This window comes from Callithrix jacchus, chromosome 1 (genome assembly GCF_049354715.1).
Source record: "Callithrix jacchus isolate 240 chromosome 1, calJac240_pri, whole genome shotgun sequence".
NCBI classification, from domain to species: domain Eukaryota; kingdom Metazoa; phylum Chordata; class Mammalia; order Primates; family Cebidae; genus Callithrix; species Callithrix jacchus.
Window position 1 is genome coordinate 161483042 of NC_133502.1, and position 24254 is coordinate 161507295.

The 24254-nt window shown below is 40.9% G+C and overlaps 1 protein-coding gene across 16 annotated transcripts in view; it reads right to left on the reverse strand.

Annotated features, from left to right (window-relative positions):
• Nucleotides 1-250: 250 nt before the first annotated feature.
• Nucleotides 251-24254, reverse strand: part of FKBP15 (FKBP prolyl isomerase family member 15) — a 52414-nt gene continuing 28410 nt past the window's right edge. For 3 of the 16 annotated variants that reach the window (XM_078374603.1, XM_078374572.1, XM_017975626.4), the window contains 17 exons: nucleotides 22533-22640; nucleotides 20478-20580; nucleotides 19890-19996; nucleotides 18432-18546; nucleotides 16883-16992; nucleotides 16483-16590; nucleotides 15945-16039; nucleotides 14993-15065; nucleotides 12237-12408; nucleotides 10231-10367; nucleotides 7902-8057; nucleotides 6926-7078; nucleotides 5766-5891; nucleotides 5017-5124; nucleotides 3734-4452; nucleotides 3054-3150; nucleotides 251-894 (listed from right to left, as the gene is read on the reverse strand). In XM_078374603.1, coding sequence (XP_078230729.1) covers nucleotides 817-894; nucleotides 3054-3150; nucleotides 3734-4452; nucleotides 5017-5124; nucleotides 5766-5891; nucleotides 6926-7078; nucleotides 7902-8057; nucleotides 10231-10367; nucleotides 12237-12408; nucleotides 14993-15065; nucleotides 15945-16039; nucleotides 16483-16590; nucleotides 16883-16992; nucleotides 18432-18546; nucleotides 19890-19996; nucleotides 20478-20580; nucleotides 22533-22640 — 2565 coding nt within the window. In that variant the 3' untranslated portion in view covers nucleotides 251-816. Of the gene's footprint in view, nucleotides 895-1114; nucleotides 1297-3053; nucleotides 3151-3733; nucleotides 4453-5016; nucleotides 5125-5765; nucleotides 5892-6925; nucleotides 7079-7901; nucleotides 8058-10230; nucleotides 10368-12236; nucleotides 12409-14962; nucleotides 15066-15944; nucleotides 16040-16482; nucleotides 16591-16882; nucleotides 16993-18431; nucleotides 18547-19889; nucleotides 19997-20477; nucleotides 20581-22532; nucleotides 22641-24254 lie in introns of those variants that run through there. The other 13 variants (XM_078374600.1, XM_078374566.1, XM_009001480.5 and 10 more) reach the window with 7 other exon arrangements.

The window sequence follows — 24254 nt, forward strand, 5'->3', positions numbered from 1 at the left end:
GAGCAACAGGATGACTGGACTGGTCCTCAGAGAACCATCATGCCCCAGGGATGGGCTAGGACTACAGAGTGGTGACTTTCTTTGAAGGCTGAAAAGTTCCAGGGTTAGGTACCAAAGGGAATAATATGTCACAATGTTCTGTGCCTGTTAACTGACCCAGATCTGTTATGACTCCTACCCTTCGATTCTCATAAAGGAGTAGACAGCCCTTGGAACCAAACTCAATTTCCCTCCGAGGGCTTGAGCCAAGTTTCATTATAGACATTTATTTCAGTTTTATTTTCAAATAGTCTTTGACCTCTTGTATCAGATTTAAGGCAGAGAAAAAATACATGTCCCAGGACTACAGGCCAGACTGTTAACTGCACTGGGATTTAGATGGTGTAATCTCCCTTGGTTCTACCAGGGAGACCTCAGCCCAAGTAACTTGTCTTGTTGCTGGGGCAGAGTTGAGCACTGGATTCAGGTTGAGGAGGGCTCCCAGGTCAGTCTGAGAGTTAATGAAGAGGTTAAAAAGTTTGGCAGAGGACAGGACTCTTGCAGGTGACTGACTGGCTGGAGGGGAACCTACCAGTCCTTCTTCCAACTTGCTGCTGAAAACCCAGTGTTTTTGAAGACAGGGTTATGATCCTCTTCACCAGGCCAGGCAGGGACGGGGCTCAGAAGGTGGCTAAGTCACCTTCTGAGCCTGAACTATTGTTCCCAGAATGCTCACCTTGACCTCACCCTGTGGCTCACCTAGACCCAGGGTTGGCTGTGCAAAATCATGCTTAGGGAAGGGTTGCAGAGAAACCTTTGCACCAGTTTCCTGGGTCTTCATCCCAGCCAGTCAATGTCATCGTCATCATCATCATCTCCAAAAAGGGGTGTTGGGGGCGGGCGTCCCTTCATGCTCTGATAAAACAGGAAACAGTAGTAAGTCCTCACCTGTCCCTGCACCACTGGACTTTCCACCTGTGAGTGGAAGCAATCCAATTTCTGTTCCCAGCTCTAGGATGGAAAGAAGGTTGTACTGACAGGGCCAACTCTGAGGCCAGCAAACCTAGACTTCCAGATAACTGAGACAAGCAGGCAGAGAAGGGAAGCAATCTTCCAACAGAGACAAAAGACCAACTTTGTTTGGCTAATCTCATCATTTATTTGTGAAGCACATGTATTGATTTAACAGGTTCTCCTCTCATGTGGTAACTTACACATTTTGTGGGAGAAAGAAGGGTCAAAGAGGAAACACTGGAGTGGGATAAAGAACCAGAAGCAGAGCAGCCCTGAGAGAGCAAGAGGCGGGAAGAAGGGAGGCTGAAAAGAAAACAACCACATATGAAAAAACACTGCTGTGGTGGCCTAAGGTGGCCTGACTGGCTCTGGGTGTGATCCCATCATTTGAAAAAGCATTTAATTTGGAGGCTTGGCCAAGTGGAGAATCCCAAGAAGTGAAGAACACAGAGCCACGGCCTCCCACACCTCTAGCTCCTTCCAGCTAGGTAGTGAGGGGGTAAAAGGGATTGATGGGCCATGAGAGACCCACTCTTTTCACAATTTGAGCTCCTGGACTTTCTTTTCTCCTGGCAAGGGAACAGGACCTATGCGGGTAGCAGGGACTGATGCTAGAGACAGGCACGAACTGAACAGTCTCCACTAAGTCATTCTCTGCTCTGATGAGCTACTGCCAACCAGGATCTACCTTCACAGGGCCAGACAAAAGGGAAGGCAGCATGGTGTGTACACAGGTCTCTGGGCTAATCCCATGTCACTACCAATTAACCAGACCTTGTACTTCAGACATCAGTGAAGTGATCTCTAACTCTGACAGTATAGACAGTGTAGGATTTTCAAGCGTGGCTCACGGCTTCTGTTTTGTCCTGGTTAAAGTTCTGGCCCTACATGTACTGGCTATATAAGCTTAGTTAAATTATTAATCTTCCTGAGCCTCAGCCCTCTGATCTATAAAGTGGGATAAAGTATCTACCTTATTGGATTAGTAGAAGATAAAATGAGACCGTCTGTGAAGTCATTGTCAGAGTACCCAAGAAATACATGTTAACTTGATGGTATTAGTACTAATACCAAGAATATACTCACTAATTAAAAACTTCCAACAACATTTAGGGCAGTCACTTAGAATATACTCAATTGGTATTTTCCCCCATTTTTTCCTTTTTTTAGGGCAGGATTGGTATTCTGGATTCTCAAATGGAAATTTAATTCTTGGGAAGAAAGGCTAATGGAAGGAACTGGTACATTCCCTCAAAAAAACACAGGCAAGAGGGAAGGGCTCTGGTACATATGAGCTGGATCGCAGATCCATCACAGCTTTCTGCTGCATTTCAGAGCAGTCAAAATGGCCTAGTGACAGCTAGAACGGTTGTAACCTAGCACAATGGGGAACAGCAGGTGAGAACCAGGGTTCTATTTCAGTCCCTGTGGACACCCTCCTTTCCTGGCCTTCACTCTTGTTCTCTGTTTAATGAAGCTATGCTATTAGTACCAAACCCATTTTTTCCCCAGGGATATTGTGATGACAAAACAAGGCAGCAGGAAAGCAGGCTGAATAAGTGGAAAATGCTCAGGAGCAGGTGGTCTTTATAGGAGCCTGGGGGTTAGTCCTAGCTTTGCCACTAACTCACTCTGTGGCTTCGGGTAAATCATCCTTTTGAGCCTCAGGTTATCTATGAATAAGGATGCCAGGCAAGATGATCTTCAAAGTCCTATCCCATTCTAAAATATAAACAATATCCTAGCAGATTTGAGGAAGCCTAAGGCTTCAGCATTCCAATGTGGGACCAGGCAGCCCAACTTTCCTCCTCTCAGGGGAATAATTCCTGCATGGACAGAGACTATGATTCTTTCTCAAAAGTAAAGCAGTATGTGACCGTCCCCACTCTGCTTACAGAGCTGCACCCTCCCAGCCCAGCCCTAAGCCTGCTCCCACAGGGCCCTGCACACAGAGTCCAGGGAGGGGGCCACCAACAGACTCCATTTCTCTTCTCAGAGCCCGTGGGGAAGAGCCCCCAGGAGGCTGTGTGAGGACTTGGCAGTGCCTGGGATTTCCTTACCACCTCATCTTCATCCTCCTCCTCAGGCTGTGCTTTGGGCCTCAGAGCTTTCAGAGTTGCCCCTTTAAAAAGTTCATCCTCTTCATCCCCAGAGAGACTGAAGGAAAATCAAATAATAGAAAATGTTGTTGTTCCTGCTCCAGGTCACAGTACCCACCACCTATAAGGGTCACAGGCCCTTGGGTAAGAATTCAACAGTGTTGGTGGCTGCTCAGGAACTCCTCCCACCTCTGCTGCCACTATCTCTTCCCACACCCTACGGTGGCCTCCTAGTGTGGTTGGCCCCCTCCAGAACCTACATCCAGAGTAATCTTTTCAATTTTACCTTCTCAGAATCCTTCCCTAGCCACCCTATCAAAAGTGGAACAACTCCTTTAGAATAACACCCTGTTTCTTTTTTAAAAGCACTTACCATATTTTTACAATATATAAGTATTTGTTTTCTCCACCTGACTGTCAGCTCCTTAAACTCAAGAACCAAACCTGCCTTGCCTACCACACTATCCAGTGCCTACCACAGAGCCTTGTACATGGTAGGTGTTGTTGAATCAATACATCAATGAATGAATGAATATGTGAGTAAATTAATCTCTGAGGGATGAACAGAGACTCTGGAAAAAACAGAGACACTCACCACAGATAGTCACCCTGTCCCTGAAGCAGTGCTCAGAGGAACATACCTGGAATGCTGGGAATGATGGCTGGGTCTGAGGGCTGGTCCTGCAACTGTGGAACCTGCCTCTGTGCTCAACAGCTCCTCACGGGGACCGGCAGAGCTAGTGACATCATCTTTCTTGAGCTCTGGAGGCTGAGGCTCTCCTAGGCTTTCAGGTCCTAAGGCCAGTGGGTCCCCCTTCTTGGGGTCTGAAGACAAGGACAGTCTTGTGGAGCTTTCTTGCAGTGGGCCCTCTGGTGCTACTTCCCTGACACAGACCTTTCCTGATGGGCTGTCGGGCTTAGCTGCCATCGGGCTGGCAGCAAGTGTCTCCTCGCACTCAAAGTCCATGGTTACAGAGCCTGGGGGCTCAGGTGGAATTGACTCTGGGGGCCCCGAAACTCTGTGGGATGGGATGCAAGGCCGTTCGGGTGGAAGGGAACCATCTTTTATCTCTGAGAGTACCTCTGCTTCTGAGTCCCCTTTCCTTCCGTGCACATCATCCTGGGAAGTGGTGAGGGCCTGAGGAGGCAATGGGGCAGCTTCCTCGACCACCTGCTCTAAAGGCACCATGGGGGACTCTGGCCTCTCTCTGTTCAGGGGTGCTCCAGGCTGCCTAGAACTGGCTGAGGCTGACTGCTGCTGGGAAGGTCCCCGTGGCTGCTCTTCCACTTTTTCTTCTTCTTCACTGCTGCTCTCTTCCTTCTCTCGCTCCTGTTGGTTTAACAGCTGAAGAGTCACCATCTGTTCAAAAGCCAAAGATGAGATAGTCACTAAAAGGAACACAGTAGCCACTCCTAATTCTTTTAACACTACTGGACATCTAGTTTAAATGACTTTGCTTCTTTCCTGTTAAAAGAGGCTGACCATATCTGTCAAGTCACTCCAGGCATCCTAATTACTGAAGAACAGTCCTGAATGATTTTTTTTTGCCTTTGGAGACAGGGTCTCACTCCAGGCTGGAGGGCAGTCGGGGGCAATCATGGCTCACTGCACTCTTGCACTCATGGGTTCAAGTGATCCTCCTGCCTCAGCCTCCTAATTGAGCTGGGACTGCAAGTACATGCCAACTCAGCTAATTTTTTAATTTTTATTTTTAGTCGAGACAAAGTCTCATTATGTTGCTCAAGCTGGTCTTGAACTCCTGGTCTCAAGCAATCCTCCCACCTTGGCCTCCTAAAGTGCTAGGATTACAAGCATGAGCCACTGTGCCATTCTTGAACAATTTTTTATTAATGATCCCTTAGAAGGTACTTAAGCAACATAATGTCCATTCTTATGAAACAATTGACAGCTGGCTGGCTGTACCTTGATAGTATTCATGATGGTTCCCAGAATGGTCCTGCCATTGTAAGATTCCTCCAGCTCAAACTCTGTCCGTAAGGACTGGAACACCTGGTTCATGATCTTCTTGACCTGTGTGAGCATCAAAACACATGCTGCCAAAATCAAGTCACTAAAGGATGCATTAAATTCCAGAGAAGGCCAAAATGAAGCCATCTTAGATCTCTACACTAGGATACTGCTGGTCATAAGCAGAGACACTGAAGGTTGTCACTGTGGAGAGGATGATATTAAATAATGAGCAGCACTTTGACAGAAGGGCTAGCCATAAGAGTTACCTATCAATGGCAGGCAAGCTGTGGTCTGTGTGCCCAAGACTGCTTAAAGACCATTTCTTGAAGTCCCCCTCCCACTGTGAGCACCACTAGGAGCTGCCATAGGCTCTAAGGGTCAGAGGCCAGTGAATGCTAGGCACACTCTCCAAGCCCCATTCCTCTCCTGTGGTCTGGAGGCCCTTCCTAAACCTGCCAAAACTTACGAAAGATAGGTTCTTCTAGGTTTGCCACTTAATATATAACATGTAAGTATTTGTTTTCCCCACTAGACTGTAAGCTCCTTAAACTTAAGAAGCAAATCTGGTTCATTTTAAAGTCATCAGACAAGTAAAACATCACTAAAGTTAGAAAAAGAGCTACTAACACAATATACTGGCCACATTCTTTCTGAATGCTTGCTATGGTATGGCTTGCTTCTCTTTTGAAATACCAGCTCACCTTCTCTGAGGGGTCAGACACAGCAGCTTCAATCCCAGGCATCTGTGAATTGTTCTTCTCTAGTTTCTTGATGTGCTGTTCATTTTGCTCAGTGAGAGCTGTGATTTGGGCCTGGAGAGCTAAACACTGCAAAACAAACAGACTGTGGCTGTGGCCTCAGGAACCTGGATTACCAGGTGAAGATCACAAAACCCCAGGGGAGGAGAAGAACCCTAAGCATCAAGTCTTAACTTTACCTAGGTCTGCTGGTGTCCACTTCCTCAGCGCCCCCACCTAAGACTCTCTGCCTCAGAGAATTCTCACTCCTTATCACTTGAATTCAACTCAAAACTTCACTTTATCTTTCCTAAGAAGGTCGCTTGCCTTGTTCCTAACCAGGTAAAAAATATCATGTAAAAAGGACAGGAGGGTAGGTAATAACTCCAGTCATTTAGACATAAACATAAACATTCAGCATTAACAGTAACCCTTTCATCTGCAAGACTGGCTCCAAGATCTCCGAGCCAAAAGTTTTCAACTGGACACTTTAAGGAAAGAAACTGACCTCAAATACGGGACTTTCATACCATGACCCTAAGCCATGTCCCATCTTTCTTTTTTAGGTCTGATGATGCCACCACACCACAGCCTTCATCCTATCTCAGGGCCTTGCCCAGGATGTTTTGCTTCCTTTGCTGCCTTACCAAAGCTATTTGTCCTTCTTGGCTCTGCTCAAATGTCATCTCCTTTGGGAAACCTTCCCAGCTCTCCTGGGTACTTCCTCTTCTGGACCCCATAGCACTTAATGCTTATCTTTGTTTGTCGCCCTTTCTTAACTGTGAGATATGTGAGGGAAGAGTTCCTTGTATGCACTTTAACACAGTGGATGGAATACAACTGACACTCAATCAGTATTTGCTTAACAAATGAAGGATCCAATAATAATGGGAAATGTGTTCCAGAACACTAGCGCTGTTTTTTCTCTTTTTCCAGTCACCGACCTATCACCCCAAATAAGTATGAGAAAGATAACTGACAAACTGAACAAGTGCAGTAAGTGTGGTTTTGTCTTCTAGCCATTAATAACTTTCAGGCTCAGAAGGATCGGCAGGACTCAAACAGCCTGCTTGTCTCAAATTCACTGGGCTGCCTAAACTGTCTGGTTCAGGAAAAACATGTACCTTTTCCTGAAGTTGTACCAGCTTCTGCTGCTGGGTGTCTCTCTGTGCGCACACCTCCTGGTACTGTTGCAGGTGCTCATCCTTGGCGGAGGCCAACAAGTGTTCACATTTTGCTTCCCACTGTGTCTGTAGCTCAGCCTGTACTAAAGAGAGCTGCCAAGAGAAAGTAATGACCATATCATCTTTAGGGGCGGGGGAGTGGTATTCCATTGGCACTTCAGGAAGCCCATCTTTCAAAAAAGCAAAAGAATAAGCTAACAGCCCAGAGTTAACTTGGAAACTGTTTAAAAGACTCTCATGACTTTTAAAGTAAAGGCACTTCTTAAGATGTCATCACTGGTTGTCAGGACTCAAAAATGTACTCCCAGCAGACAAAGGTGTGCCTATCTAGATAGGTCCCTGGAGGGCAAGGCCATGTGATCATCACTTTTCAAGGTCTGAACCCTAAACCTTACAGTTTCAGAAACTTTTTTCACCAAAATTCCCAGAGGTGGTCAAATTGAGGGCACCAATGCACTCTAATTCAACAAATGTATACATATAAATTTTAAACTTATAATGAGCAAGGTTGCTGTTGCACAGACTAGAGATCCAGCTACGTCCTGCCATTATCCCTGGTTCCCTTCCTGATGACCTAAATAAATCCCTTCTTTTCAAGGATGATAATGTGCCTGAAGGATGGCGTCTGACGGTTGATGGCTTTGGTCTCATCCTGTTTGGAATTTTTTATAAGGAAACTATTTTTCATTTTTACTTAGGTAATTAAATATTAACTAAGCTTTTAAAAAAAGGAAAGAAGATTCTCCATTTGATTCCTGGCTCTCCTGCATATATCTAATTACTTTTTCTACCTTTCTCCAAAGTGAGAGTATCAACTATGAAAAATGTCATCGTAAGAGTAAGGAAGAACTAGAAGCTTCTCTCTGAGTTCTTTATACGTTCCCTCTATTTCCAAAGTGCTTCAGTTTCCCATTACCTGCTCTGCAGCTGCTTGGTCTGTGGACACTCGAGTCTTTTTCAAGAGCTGTCGAAGTTTGTCCAATTCCTCCTGGTATGACTTGCGAATCTCATCTATCTCCTCCTCAGCCTGACAACGTTCTTGAGCTGACTTCTTTTTCCTTTCTGAGAGGTTCTTAGGAACAAGAGAACCATCATAAGCTCTAGCTTGTTAACAAAGAATAAAAAGGGATGAAGGCAGTGGCATTTAATTACCTTGTGGGATCCTTACTCCATTTCTGGAAATTTCATTTTTTAGTTTAATTTTTCCCTACATATTTAACATTCTTGGCTACTAGATTAGGAAAATGGTGACAGGAGAAGGAAAACAAGAAGAGCTTTATCTACCCCTCTATTCAGAGACAGGGACCATCAGCCAGGCACGGTGGCTCACGCCTGTAATCCTAGTACTTGGGAGGCCGAGACAGATGGATCACGAGGTCAAGAGATCGAGACCATCCTGGCCAACATGGTGAAACCCCATCTCTACTAAAAAATACAAAATTTAGCTGGGTGTGGTGGTGCGTGCCTGTAGTCCCAGCAACTCAGGAGGCTGAGGCAGAAGAATTGCTTGAACCCAGGAGGCGGAGATTGCAGTGAGCCAAGATTGTGCCACTGTACTCCAGCCTGGCACCTGGCAACAAAGCAAAACTCTGTCTCAAAAAAAAGAGATAGGGAACATCCTAACTTTAATGAGGGTACAGGAAATCAGATATTCTAATACCCTGAGAGTAAGAAAATAAATGGATATACCCTCTTTGGATAGTAATTCCATGAAAACCCTTTAAAAACATGCATATTCAAAAATCCCACAAATTGTAATTAAGGATTCAATAAGTCTTAGTCATAAAGAATATGTTACAAGAATAGTCACTGTAGTAGTATCTATAATAATGAAAAACTGAAAACAGCCAAGAGGTTAGAAAAAATTGGTTAAAAATAAATAAATAGGTCGGGCACAGTGGCTCACGTCTGTAATTTTGGGAGGCCGAGGTGGGTGGATCACCTGAGGTCAGGAGTTCAAGACCAGCCTGGTCAACAGGGTGAAACCCCATCTCTACTAAAAATAAAAAAAAAATTTTAAATTAAAAAAACGAAAACTATTAAATAAAGTGGAAAAAAATCCTAGAAAAAAAAATATAATTGCAGACCAAGATTTACCCTCTTAAAAGGCACTTGGCCAAAACAGCGTTACTAATGAAATTTATTGAAGCCTTAGGAGCAGTTTATTCTTTTCACATTTAAACTATTCTAAAACATCCGAAAAGACAAAAATATTCTCACTTTGTTCACTTAGTATTTCCTGATATCAAAATTTTAACCAACAAAAGATACTACAAATAAAGTTAAAAGAGAGCAAACTAGAAAAATATTTGTAACATCTATAAATGACAAAGGACTGATGGCCTTAATAGGGTTTACAAATCAAACTAGTAATAGGAAAGAGGATAAATGACACTAAAAAGAGACTTACATAAGAAATACAAATAGGTATTAAATATACAAAAGCTTTACTACTCATAAAAATACATGTTAAAACAAGATAACATATTTCACCTGTCAGACTAATAAAGATCAGAAAAAGTGATGTGTGAAAAAAAAAAAAAAAGTGATGTGTGTAGGGTGGGGAAGAACGTGACAAACTGGCTCACTCACATAGTGCTGAAAGTGTAAGTGTTATTCTTCGAGGATAATCTGGTAATATTTACAAAAATTATCTTTGAGAATAAATAAAATTTAAAAAATTCAACCGTGTAGCCTTCCCTCTGATCCCATGATCATGCAATCCATCATATAGGAATGCTCAAACAAATCTGAGCATTTAAGGATTATATAATATGAAGATATCTATCGCTGCAATGCTTGAAATAATGAAAAATTAAAAACATAAATATCCATCGATAGGTGAATAATTAAATAGATTATAGTACAGCCTCACAGTGGGCTCTTATGCAGCAGTTCAATATGAGTGAGAAAGATCTTATGTAGTATGAGTCCACAATATTTTTCTAAAAAGCATTAAATGTGACGCCATTATTATTAAAAAATGTTGTCAGTATACATACATGTATGTGTGAATGAGTGTGAATGTATGTTTTATACATACAGAAAACAGTCTGGAAGGATCATATACTTCATAATTGTCATCTCCAATGTATGAGATTAAAGAGGGGAAACACTTTTAATTTTACACTTTTCTATATTATTTATATTTGTTACAATAAGCATATACTTATTGTAATTTTTAAAAGAAAAATAAAAATGTTTATTAAACAGCCAATTCTGGCCAAATGGGTTGTAGAACTTACCTTTTCCAGGGACTCCTTCTCAGCTCGAAGGTCGGTCAGTTCCTCCTCCAGGGATGTTACCTTGAATTCCAGTTGTTTCCGACTCTGCTTTTCACTTCTGAATTTGGACTGTGCTTGCTCAGAGGTTTCTTGGAGCTCTGGGATATAGGAGCAGATACTTGGCTACAGAATCAGAGCTGTAGTGGGCTATGTGTTATCCCAGCAGTTCTTTTTTAAAATTATTTTTTGGCGACGGAGTCTTGCTCCATCACAGGCTGGAGTGCAGTGGTATGATCATAGCTCATTATAGCCTCCACCTCCTCGGCTCAAGCAGTCCTCCTGTCTCAGCCTCCCAGAGTGCTAGGATTATAGGCGTGAGCCCCTGCGCCTGGCCTCACTGGCTCTTTCAAAGCTGCACACTTTGATTTCCCAATCCTACCACACAAGTAGCCTCTACCCACTTCTTTCAACATCACCTCACTAACCAGCAATAAGGTTTATCAAGTTTTCAGCTGAGTCCCCCATCAACCCATATTTATTGCATAGAAAATAATCTCTGTGTGTACACGTCACCTTCTCCACATACAAAATTAAAAAGAAATGTTCCCAGCAGTCAGAAATGAAATTTGAAACAGAACACTCCCACAATTCCATTTTGGCCCCTGTCTTAACACACTGGACTGATTGTTGCTTAGTGTTAGTCCAGGTTCTTTCCCACTGTTTGAGTAAGATATTCTCAACTTTCTTGGTAGCTGGGACATTCTACCAAGAATTTGCTTTCCAAAACATCCCTTCTCAAATAAAGCTCTTTGAAATAAATACAATTTATTTGTTTGAGAAAATTTTGAGACTCTCACAGCTCTTGAGGTAACTGTCATAAGGTACCACAAAAGCAGAAATGAGACATCTGTACAACATTCAAATCTAAGACTGTCTAACATGTTTGCCTCATGTGGGACCAGTCATGCTCTAAAAGGGAAGGATGGGCTGGGAGCAGTGGCTCATGCCTGTAATCCCAACACTTTGGGAGATGAGAATGGCTTGAGATCAAGAGTTCATGACCAACCTGGCCAATATAGTGAGACTCCTGTCTCTAAAAAATATACAATTTTTTAAAAAAATGAAAGGGAAGGGATGTATTTCAAAGTAGCACCTTACCAACTGATATCGTTTTTTAGTTCTCTATTAGGCAAATGAACTTTGCTTCCACCCAACTCTGCTGTTGCTCCAGCTACCCCTTGCCCACTGATCCCATCTCTGCCCTCCATATTTGTTTCTATACATCAACGTATGGTCTTCACAAATCTTCAATCCAATCACCATGTCTTGCCAGGCACTGAACTAACACTAATATGGAGGAGAGGACTTTACAAGATGAGCAAAACACCATGCTTACCAAACAGTGATAAGGGTTATAACAATGCAAGCTTCTGAAAGAAGCAGATTTTGAAGAGGACTGAAGGCAAATATTGGTAATGGTGGACATGTCAAATCCAGAGAATAGCATGGACAAGAAGCAAGACAAGAACGACAGAATGAGCTGAAGAGCAGCCAGCAGGCTTGCTGGTATGGTCAGAGCCAGGATGAAATGGACAATATAATGGGAGACTAGCCAAGCAGGAGGAGCCTTGAGTGCCAGGCTGAAGAGTTGCAATCCATCCTCTAGGAAAGAAGAAACCGCAACAGGAAGCGTCTGTTTTTTAAATTTCCACTGAGTCATGAGTTAGAACAACACATTAACTCTTCTGGGCATTTGAAGCCAATCATAAGTACCAAAGATTTTGAAGCCAATGCTTCCCCAAACAGAAGAGAACTGTGGCACTGATCAATTCCAAATAATTAGTCAGTTCTTTTGTTGTCCCGTCTGTAAAACAATCATGTAGGTTTTATACTAGTCTCCTTTAATTTTTGGCTCAGTCCTTCAAAAACTTCATGAGCATTGTGCCAAAAAGATCGAGAGGAAGAAAACAGCTTAATTCCTTGAGTTTAAATAGCAACAATCCCAGCATCCCCCGCCTAGCACATACCCGAGAGCTTTGCCTGCACTTTGGTGAGCTGGCCCCTGAGAAGATCCGTTTCCTTCAAGTTTTCGGTCAGCTGCATCTGCAGCTCTGTTTCCTTTTTTTGGTGAGCAGTCATTTTCAGCTGCAGATGAGAGACCTGTGCAGTGGCTGCTGCTAACTCCTCTGTCACCTTGGCCTGAATAATAACAAAGTATGACGTCACTTTAAACATAGGTATTCTCCATGTGAGTGATGAACCAACCTCACATAACTCTATGCAGACTGAACTAGTAAACAGGGAGTTGTGGCTGCCTTCAACCTGCATTAAACCAAATTCAAATTATGGGAGTGGGCCATCTCTCTTATACTATTAAATTGCTACTACTATTACAACTCCTATGCTATTATACCTATACTAGTATACTTAAATTTTTTTTTCTTTTTTTAGCGATGGGGTCTTACTCAGTCATCTAAGCTGGATGACTCATAGCTCACTACAGCCTTGAACTCCTGGGCTCAAACAATGCTGCCACCCCAGCCTCTGGAGTAGCTGGGACTACAGGTGCAAGCTACTATGCCCGGCTGTATTATACTTTACATACATTTTTACAGTTGTCTATTTCCTTATTATCATTTGTCTCTTATTGTGTTCACTGTGCCCACTTGTTTTAAATGTATTTATTCCTCGACTTATTCCAAAGTCTTTATTCGTTTTACAGATTGCATTTAAAATCTTCTCCTAAAGAAGAAAATAAAGGCTGAGCACAGTGGCTCACCCCTGTAATCCCAGCACTTTGGGAGGTTGAGCCAGGCAGATCACAAGGTCAGGAGTTCGATACCAGCCTGGCCAACATGGTGAAACCTTGTCTCTACTAAAAATACAAAAATTAGCTAGGATGCTAATTGTGGCAGGAGCCTGCAATACCAGCTACTCGGAAGGCTGAGGCATGTGAATCACTTGAACTCAGGAGGTAGAGGTTGCAGTGAGCCAAGATTGCACCACTGCACTCCAGCTTGGGCAACAGAGCAAGACTCCATCTCAAAAGAAGAAAAATAAAAGAAGAAAATTAATTTATATATAAAATAAAATTTATATATAAAAACATATAATTTTATATATAAATTTATATATATATAAATTTATTTTATATATAAATATATAAAAGAAGAAAATAAAATTTATATATAAAATAACATGCTGCTGCTCTGCCTATGGAGTAGCCATTCTTTTATTCCTTTACTTAATAAGCTTGCTTTCACTTTAAAAAATAAATAAACAGGCTATAAATGAGTATCTGAAAGTATATGTGTTCTTTAGTCTAAGCCTTTTTTTTTTTTCAGAGGGAGTCTCACTCTGTCGCCCAGGCTAGAGTGCAGTGGCGCAATCTCGGTTCACTGCAACCTCCGCCTCCCAGGTTCAAGCAATTCTCCTGCCTCAGCATCCCGAACAGCTGCAATTACAGGCACACACCACCATGCCCAGCTAATTTTTGTATTTTTAGTAGAGACAGGGTTTCACCATGTTAGCCAGGATGGTCTTGATCTCTTGACCTTGTGATCTGCCTGCCTAGGCCTTCCAAAGTACTGGGATTACAGGGGTGAGCCACCATGCCTGGCCTAGACTAAGCTTTTTATTTTTGCTATTCAGTAGCCTTATGTTTTCACCTGTTAAACACAGATGACAATGAAATCTAGAACTTCCAGATATAGGAGTGGCTTTCATCTACTCATGTCCTGCTTCTAATGTCCTAATGAAAACAAAACTAACTCAGAGCTCAGAGAGCTTTGCTTCCATTTGTAGCTCAGAGAGTTCACTAATACCAGAACAAGCACCTCTCTCAGAAGAACTTGCAGCAGCTAAAACACTGGAAGGGACAAATTCCAAAGGCATGCCAATGAAATGGAGGGTCACTCTCTTGCTAAAGGTTAAGCAGAGTAGAAAATCACCCAAAAGCTCTTTTTATTTCAGGTCCTTAGCTAGAAAGGCCTATCAGAAGCATAAAACTTAATGCTGTCACCCAAATGCACATGTACACAGAAAACAATAAGGGAATGAATAAGTCATTAACAATCATTATTTTTGAGTGGATTTATATTTTATGTTTGCTTATCTATATTTCTAAATTTTCCAGAATGAACAGATGCAACTTTTGTGATCAGAAAAAAGTATATGTGTGTGTATGTATTTATATTTATAACTTTTTTAAAGATCATGGTATAGTCAAGTGAGAAGGGAAAACACACAAGAAAAATCTACACAGTAGATGGGATGGCTTCCTGATTCCTACCCCGATCAAATTCTACTGCTGACATGGAGAGTGAGAAAAAGAAAGCAATGATAGGAAGAACCAAGAGTTCAGAAAACCAGTGAAAAAAGCATGCAAGGTAAAAACAAGAAAATACTATTTAAGAGAGATGGTAATTTTATATAGGAAAAGGAATATACCTGAATGAAAGTGGAGGTCCTGTTAATTTTGTCAACAGAATAAATTTCATTTCTAATAAGCTGTGTAATTTTTACCCAATCAAATTACTGAGATCAGTGATTAATTTCAGTCACCTTACTGTGAAGCATATTATAAAACAGAAATGTAGATGATGGATACGTGAAAACTTGTTGAGAGATTTCTAGTTCTTTTTGCAGTGATGGCAAAAATTCTGCTGGAAAGCCGACTGGTGAATATGTACACAGGACCATTCCTTAGCTCCACCCATCCTGACCTGGGCTTTTCTCTCCCCGGTTGCTTTACCTTCTCTTGTTCAGCATGCAATACTCTTGCCTGTGTGTTTTCTGTGGCTGTCTGAAGTGAGTTGTTCCTCTTCTCCATCATCAGGTTACTCTGCTCAACATACCTGTGAAAGAAATAGGGAAAAAGAAAACATCTATCAAGCACAGAGTATATGGCAGGCACAACCCGATGCCCATTCTGTCCTCACAGCACTGCTACTCTATACCTTCATCAAAAGCAATGTAAAAGCATTTTCTTTTCCTTAGATCTGAAGTAGTGAGATCTAAGGAAATTGGGCTGGAAGCAGGAACCTGGGCCAGCGGTGAACTGTCCTGAATAATGGAGAGAACAGGAATATGAAGGGTGTGTGATAATGAGAATGAGGAGGAAAGAGACAGGAGTAAGAAGGCTGTAAGAAAGAGGGAAGAAGAGAAAGCAACTCCCCACCTCTGCCGTGTGGGAGACAAGAGACAGTGGAGAAGAGAAATATGGGAGAATGATTTTTTAAGTGCAATGCTGTGTTGTGATGTGTTACACTCACCCTCCCTGCTCATCCCACCAAATCTTCAGAAGTATCTACAAAAAGTACAAAATGCTTAGGTTTTAAATGGGAATCAGTGAAGTTTTGGCTGAGATCTTGTGGATAAAATAGAGTTAGCTCACACAGAAGAGCGAAGAGTTGACACCAGAGTTCTGTAAGTAATAATACCAGTTTTAAAGATAAAGAAACTAGAGCCAGCAGGAATAAATAAAATGCTCAGAGCCACAAAATGAATGAGGGGCAGAGCAGGTATCAAACACAGGTCTGCCCTACATCACAGCCTACTGAGCTCCTTTTGCTACAATGCCTCTCAGAAAACAGGCAATAATTCACACGACAGGCAGGAAACAGAAATGGCAGAAATACATACATACTGCCCTAAACAAAAACGTGTATTTAAGCTGGGTATACACACAATAAACCCTTTGGTCCATCCTAGCCAGGCCCCGTACCTGTCATTACCTCTGATTTCGTTCAATTAATTCACTAATCTTGTCATTCTGTTCTTCTATCCGATTGCTCTTTTCAAGGAGCTCTTGCTTCAATCTTTCATTTTCCTAAATTCAAAATATATGATGTACAATTTAAGTGTATTGAGAGGAAAGTAACAGATAGAAGACAATCAACTTGAACTGACAGGTGACAATGTTAACATATTTAGAGACAAAACACTAGAATTTATGTATGTTAAAATAATACATCAGATTATACTTAATGAATACAAATCACTAGGTCCAATGGATTGAGTGTATAAATAGCTATAAAATGAAGTGAAATTCTGAGGTATGGTCAAAAAAGCAAAGTTTTCTTCAGAATGTATAGTGAAAAGTCACTTGAACAGAATTAAGCCATAATGGACTTTCCAGAACTGTCTAACCCAAGTGTAGCATTTATCACAGGCTCTCTATTTCTGGGGTGGAGATGTTAAAGGGCAGTACCTCTGGGAAGAGAACATGGCTAAGACCTTCAGCCTGAGTGGTCTGTTCTCAATCACTCTCACCTGAATGATTCGCTGGATGTTGCTCATAATCATGCTTGTTTCCATTGTAACTGACATGCTAGGAATAAGCATGGAATTGCCAGCACTATGTTTCTGTAACTCTTCAACCTACAAAAGGGATACCGGAAAGACCCTGTGAGAAATTATAAAATGAAGAAATACAATCTACCCAAGATTTGACCCCTTTGTTAAGGGAGTTAATGAGTTCCTGGGATAATTTCTAACTAAGCTAGAGTTCTCTCCTACTAACTGGATCCCAACATAATTATAACTAACCTTGTAGGGTAATAACCTCTAACTACTACCAATACAGGACACCAGAGAAGAGTTTGCCTATAGCTCTGGCTGCTCCCTGTTTACATCCCCACTTTCAACATGGCCCCAACCCTGACTTAGTCACCTTAGTCATGAGATGATCCATTTTATCAGCCACTTTGCTGACTGCCATTCGAATTTCAGTGTTATGTTGCCGGGCTTCAGTCATGAGAAATGAAGCCATATCACCTGATCCTAAACAGACATAAGCCAAAAAGAAACTTATGAAACTGGAGCAGAGGAAACTGAATGAAGAAAAGCCAGTAGCTCTTCCAGTAAAGAAAGAAATTAATACTTCTATACACTAGGAAATGCTATAGGTGACTTCACCCTGTCAGGAGAAGATGTATGGGAGAGAGTAGAGGCAAAAGGGCTTCAAATTAAACAACTAAGCTGTGTTCCTGCAAAACGCATCAAGGGCTACATATGGTCCAAGGGCACAAGTATGTCCACTTTGCACTGACAGCACGTGCAGCTCAGATTGCTTTCCCATTCATCCAGCTGCATGCCAGGCATTGTACCAGGTACCAGGTACCAGGAATACAGCAGTAAATAAAACATGGCTTCTGTCCTTGGTGAGCTCTCCGAGTGGTTGGGAGACTGACGTGTAAACAAATCATTACAAGAGAGTATATTAAGTGCAAAAACATGGACCATATGCTAGGTATAAAAGTAGCACAGAGAAAAACATGATTAACTCTTTGGTGACACACATACACAGTTGTGTTGTGGGAAGAGAGGAAAGAGGGGCAGAGAATAGTCAGGGAAGGCTTCACAGAGGGAGATGATAGTTTTGATGGATGAAAAAGCATTTCCCAGATGGAGAAGGACAGAGAGACAAAGGCTGCATCCAGAAAATCCTGACCAGTCCAAAACCACAAATTATGTTGCGGGACATACTGGCTTCTTCCTACCACTGTCCTAATACCAAAGCTGACTACTAAGCAGAAGACAAACAGCAGAACAAGGCAGGATTCCATCATAGCAGTTTACACTTTATCTTGGTTTGGTTTTTTACATTAGACACTCACACTTGTACACACACACATACAAAGTATCTGAAAAGTTACCAAAGTAACTGTAATGACAGTTTCCCAAGGTCAGGTGTTTAATGGATGGGAAAGACAGTAACTTTTCACTTTACACCTTTTTGTACTGCTTGACATTTTTATAAAAGTCTCTTATTTTCGTAATTTAAAAACTGTAACAAAGTAGCTTTCATTAGAGATATTAAACACCTATAGTGTTCAGTTTTCTCCCAATTTCCTCCAATGATTTGCTCTTTTACTATTTTCTCGAAACTCTAGCTACCCTAACAGAGGAATTAAAAGGGCCAGGGGAGAATATCCAAGGAACAAAACACAGAATGTGGACACAAGGAAATATTGGGGGAAGATGGAAATGCTCTAAAATAGGATTGTAGTGATAAATGCACAACTCTGCAAATTTACTAAAAAACTTTTGAATTGTACATTTAAAATGAATGAATGTATGGAACACATATTATATCTCAACAAAGCTGTTAAAAAAGAAAAGAAACAATGAGAGCTGTTGGAGTGAGAATGAAAGAGGAGCAAGAAGAAGGAAAGCACAGCAAGAATGGGAGATGAGAAACTGAGGGAATGACTCCCTACCTTGGAAATGGGGAGGCTGAGAGAGCGGTGCTGGGTACAAAGGCCGTACTGGCTGCAGCTGGGAGGTGACGGCAGATGCCTGCGGATATGCGTAGGCTTGCATACCTGCATAGGGCTGAGAAACGAATTACCACTGGTTGATAAAACATTCATGTCTCTCTTTTTTGCTCACATTTTTCTTTGGTGGAATAAAGTGGATGAGCTGGGAGGAGACTCAAACTTACTGAAGCTAGAGATGGATGAGACCGGGGTTTGGCAGTAGGTAAGGACTGCAGCAGGAGAGTTATCTATGTAACCCAGTAGAAACTGGCCACTAAGATCCTACCCAGAAACCGAAGAAAGTATATCTTGGGTCACTACCCAGTCAATTTAATTAAGTGGGGATTCATTCCCCACTATCAGTTCTATTGTCTAAGAAGTTTTTAGATTAATAAAACTCTGCTTAGTATCCACTGAGTTCAAAGAAGTGCTCACTGAGATTCCAAAAAAAATCTGCCAATTTCCAAGCATGCCTCTCCCCTGCTAGATTCCGATGCTAATCCCCAAGACCAAGAGCTCTCATGTTCCTCTGAGCCTCGGTCATGTCAGGGCTGTTGTGTGGACCAAATGAAGCGAGATAGGTAAAGTTCTGAAAAGCTGATAGGTTACATGCCTGAGAGATAATAAGCACTCAATAAATGGCAGCTTTTATTTTAATGAGGATGGTTACTCTTCCTTGAAATAAGGAAGTCTAGCTCATTTCCAAGTACAGATATAACTACTCATCCATTTAAAAAAAAAATTCTTAATCTATAGGATAGTAATTCTCCATGGAGGAGAGGAGGGGTGGGTAAAAAGAGGGCAACAATGGGGCTTTTTCCAGTTTGAGACTTCCCATCTATACCTCCATTAAGCATCACCAAGAAGTGAGTCCCAGCTATCAGTGATAATATGTCTTATCTACCAAGTCTGTTGAGGCAGAATAAAGAGTCTACTACCCCTGGCAAACAGGCTGCTGCCATTGTCTTCTGTGATAACAAGAAAAAAGGCTTCTTTAAGAAAAGTTTACTAGATAGCAGAGTCCAGCTACATTTTCCACAGGGTTCCACTTTTAAACCATACCATTCTGCTGAATATATTCTGCAGAATGTTGGCCTGCCAACTTTTGGTAGAAACGAATACAGAGGAATGTGAATATACAGCCTTCAACTAGATATGTGTGAAAAGAAAAGGAAACAAACATTGATTGGACCTTTACTACATTGTCCTAGAAGTTCTACTTGTTCTTGCATTTAATCTTTACGACACTCTAACGTAGGCAATCCTCTGCCTGTTTAGAGATGAGAAAGTGGTGATGAAGGAAGGGAAAAAAATTACAAACTCTGATTTTGGGAACTGCTACTGTATGAATTGTACAGGAAGAAGAAGAGAGACTGACTAGAACCACAGTAAATTATAGGATATAATTAATATGGTTACCTGAAAGGATTGGGCATTTCCAGATACAGCTGAGTGGGAATCAAGAGATGCAACTTGCATTAAGGCAGCAGAAGGTGCCTGGAGCCCAGAAACAGATGGCTGAGGTGCTAAGATAAAGGGAGACATTTTCACTGTTATCCACCCATGCTTCTTGGTCTGAGTCTGGACTAGCACCTTTCACACCACCATGCTTCAGACTCCACTATTTTCCTTGCCTACATTCAGCTCTACTGGAATCTCAGGAATGAGCCAGTAGAAGGAAACTGGGTGCTCTCATGTGCTTCTGACTCAGCCCTAGGATCCCAACTGCTGACAGGAAGTGTAGAACACACCCAGGGAAACATCTCAATAGCTGAGTGCAGTCTTCCAACACTGACAGTGCAACACAGCAGAAATCACAATGAAGCAGCCAAATCCATCTCTGGGTCTGAAAATGCCCTACCCAGGGACAAACTGACAAGTGTTACACTCTTACATTTGCACTTTAGTCCTCAGTACTGAAACAATGCAGCCTAACAGTTTAAGGAACAGTGATAATTTTCGTGCTGACCCAGTTCAAGGCCACAGAGCCTCAGAGAGGTTCCTTACCCTGTGAGGTCAACTGTGGTAATGCTGGATGGGCTGGCTGAAGAGAGGGCTGAACGGACGGAGTCACCATGGGCTGCCCACCTCCTCGCAGAGCATTCACATCCTGAAACAGGAATGAGCATTTGGGTTACTCTCTACTGAAGACCGAGGCTGACTGTCTGCCCTAAACCTGCTTCCAACATAGGATTTCTAGGCAAAGAAGAGGAAGGAAAGGTAAGCAGAAGGCTAAGAGTTGAGGGTGTGAGTTGCGGAGAAAAAGCACTCTGCTAGGCAATAAAGTAAGAATCCTTCTCCCTGTAAATAATATTGAATAAGTAAATATAGTTAATTTCCACAAATATGCTAAGAGGTTGATGTTCTATTGTCTGAAGCAGCTTCAGAATATATCATTTTCCAAGTCAGTAGCTACCTTAAGACAAATCTAATCTATTCCCACCAAAAATAAAAAAAGTGGTCTTCTGCAAGGAATAATCCAGCCTCTTCACTTCTGACAAATCATCTCCATAGGCCTCAAGGTACTTAATGAAAATCAGATAACGCAGGATTCACTGCACCTCATTAACATGCTGTTTTGGGATAATATAGCTTTAGAATGTTTTTCCAACATTCTTTTCATTAAGCCAAAGCTTTTCATAAAATCAAAGCTATAACTCCAAACAAAGTTATTCTACATCTTTTTGCTTCATATAAGAAACAGAAAATCTTGAGGCACAATATATAGTGACTGTAATCTGCTATGCTATAGTTCAAGAACTGAAGTTTCAGACATTCTTTTACTTTAGAACTTCCCCTTGTCCCCTGATAGTCTCTTCTAGAAAAACATTCCAGTTTTAGATTTCTATAGCTCTTAACCAACCTAAATGTCTAACAACAGAGGGAAAGGAATTATAATAAAATGACAGAACACTGGGTTTCCTTTAAACCACTTTATTTACTTAAAGCATTTATGTTAATGTATATGTTTATGATCTAACATTAAGTTTAAAAATCAGGTTATAAAGCAATATATAAAGATTAATGCCCTTTTTTGTTCAATGTTTATTTTCTATAATTATAAATTATTATAATATGAACAAGTAGCAAATGAAATTTTTAATAAAAACATTCTTATTTGAACTGCATTTCTAGACCATAAAAAAATTAATCCTATAAGAATAGGCCCCAGAAACCCTATCTTCCTTTAAGATGTTAAATCTACATAGAGCTTTTCCAAGAAGATATAAAATAAAAATGTAAAATATAAAGTATAATCCAGAAAAAAGTTTTGAAGACCATCACCCTTTCCTTATTTTCTATCAAAGTAAAAGAACAATAAAAATCAATCTAAGTTATGTATTTCACTTCAATTGAGAAAGGATGATTTTATTCAATAAGGAACCATTGGAAAAGAATTAAGTTAAAATTAAGCTACTTCATAGCATACACCAAATTCCAAATGGATTAAAAATTTAGATCTAAGTATAAAATATTGATAAATATCTTTAAAAATACATGTGATATTTATACTCTGAAAGTGGGGAGGCTTTGTAAACATAATGTCAAAAGCAAATAATAAGGGGAGAAAACTTACAGATTTGATTTCAATAAAATTCTTGAACTTCTAAATGGAAAACAAACACAAAAATACCACATACAAGGTCAAGACATATTAGTGTGAGCTTTAGTGATAGGCACTATCAGTCAGAAGACCAACATTTCCCAAAAGAATCTAAGCATTCAATCAATAACTATGAATTGAGCACCTGCTAAGGATTGGGCATCATGCAGCCCGGAGGTGATCTTAATAATAACAGAGATTCTAGTAAAGAAGGCCAAATCAACTACTGAAAACTGTCTGGTTCTTGTAAAAGATCCACAAAATTGCTTCCATCTCTCAGGGGAAGTACTAATCACCGTAGAAACACATGTACCAATACCAATCTGTATCATTTTGCATATTTGCCTCTAAATAATGATTCTGCCTTAGAGGCAGAAAAAAAATCATTTCAACCAAATGAAAAGAAAGATGATGGTGACATCTGTACTGTTGATTCTAATACAGCCAGGGGGACATACTTCGGTTTCTGAATCATTGGAATCCAGCTGTGGTGGAAGGATGGGCAGCATGGGCTGGCCCATTTTAGCCATCCGAGAGATCAACTTGGCCTTGACTGCATCAGGACTCTAAAAAGAGAGGGAAGTCACAAAAATCACCATGATGAAGGCTCATCACCTTCAGGCAGCTCTATCCCTTTGGCTCTTGTATCAATTCCTTCAACAAATCCCCCTACCATATCTATTTAAAAACATTTCCTCTAGAAAATGAGAATCAAAGATTTCTTGCATAGAACCATACAAGGATCACAATTAATAGCAGTAAAAATAATTCCCTGTGTCTTCGGATTGGACAAAGTGGTTTCACATGTATTACCTCTCAATCAAGTCTCCCCAGCAGGCATAATTAGTCTCATTTACAGATGAAAAACTAAGGTAGAGGTGTTAAGAGAGGAAGGAATTTTAGATGACAGTACCCTCACTCAAAAGCCTGAAGCAATTCAGTGGATAGATATTCAGAAGAGATCTGTGGAGAAAAGGAAACAGGAGCTCTTTGTTTTAACTTCAGGTTCATTAAAATATGACTTGGCATTAACTACACACTAGACAGTGCTAGAAGCTTCCATTCAAAATTTCAGAATGACAAGAAGTACAAAGGTGCATAAGATGATCTATTGGGTGTAGAAGGAAATGACTATAACCTCCATTTTTATTATTATTACTATCTTTCTTTTTTTTTTTTTGAGATGAGGTCTCTACCACACCCAGGTTGGAATACAGTGGCACGATCTCAGGAGTTCACTGCAACTTTCATTTCCCAGATTTAAGCGGTCCTCCCACCCCAGCCTCCCAAGTAGCAGGGACCACAGGCGCTAATTTTTGTATTTTTGGTCGAGACAGGGTTTCGTCATGCTGCCCAGGCTGCATTTTTATTATTTTTCAGCTGCAAACATAAGACACTGAGTTTGCTTACAGAGATTGTGGTACTTTATGTACAAATTACGTACAATAAACATACTAGGAGTATGTGCTTATTTTCTCTTAACTGATGAACTTTTTTTGGATAAATCTCTTGTATCCGGATATATCTAAAAAAAGTTGAATATATCAGGAAAGGACTAGTTATATAAATCATATGCACACAATGGAATATCATGATCTACAGATTAAAATGAGGAAGCTCTCTATACACCAACATGAAAAGATTCTGCATTTTATATACATATAGTTATGTGGAAAAGGCATGGTGCATTAGACACAGAGTATGATACTTTGTGTGTGTGAAAGGAGGGAGAAATAAAACACACATTCCTACTTGTGTGCACCTGCATAAAGAAACACTGAAAGAATATATAAGAATCTAATGAAAGCAGTTACCTAAGGGGTGTGAGATGGAATGGGGTAGATGGGGACAGGAATAGGGTGAGTCCTCACAATATAGATCTTGTTATATTGTTTTGAGAACTGTGCCATATAAATATAATTACCTATTCAAAACAAAAGATAAAAAATTAAATGGAAAAGAAAAAGAAAGGTGGTTAATTTCATGTTATGTGAATTTTGCCTCCATTAAAAAAAACAAATTTGTTTTTAAAAAAAGAAAAAGAAAAATAGTGGGAGACCATTAGTCTGCTGGAAGTTACTATAGCTTAGAAATAGCTAACAAGAGTTATGACTACAGAGTACAGTGGAACCAATAGTGGACCGTTTTTGTGGGTGGTCAAAGATCTGAGATAATAATTA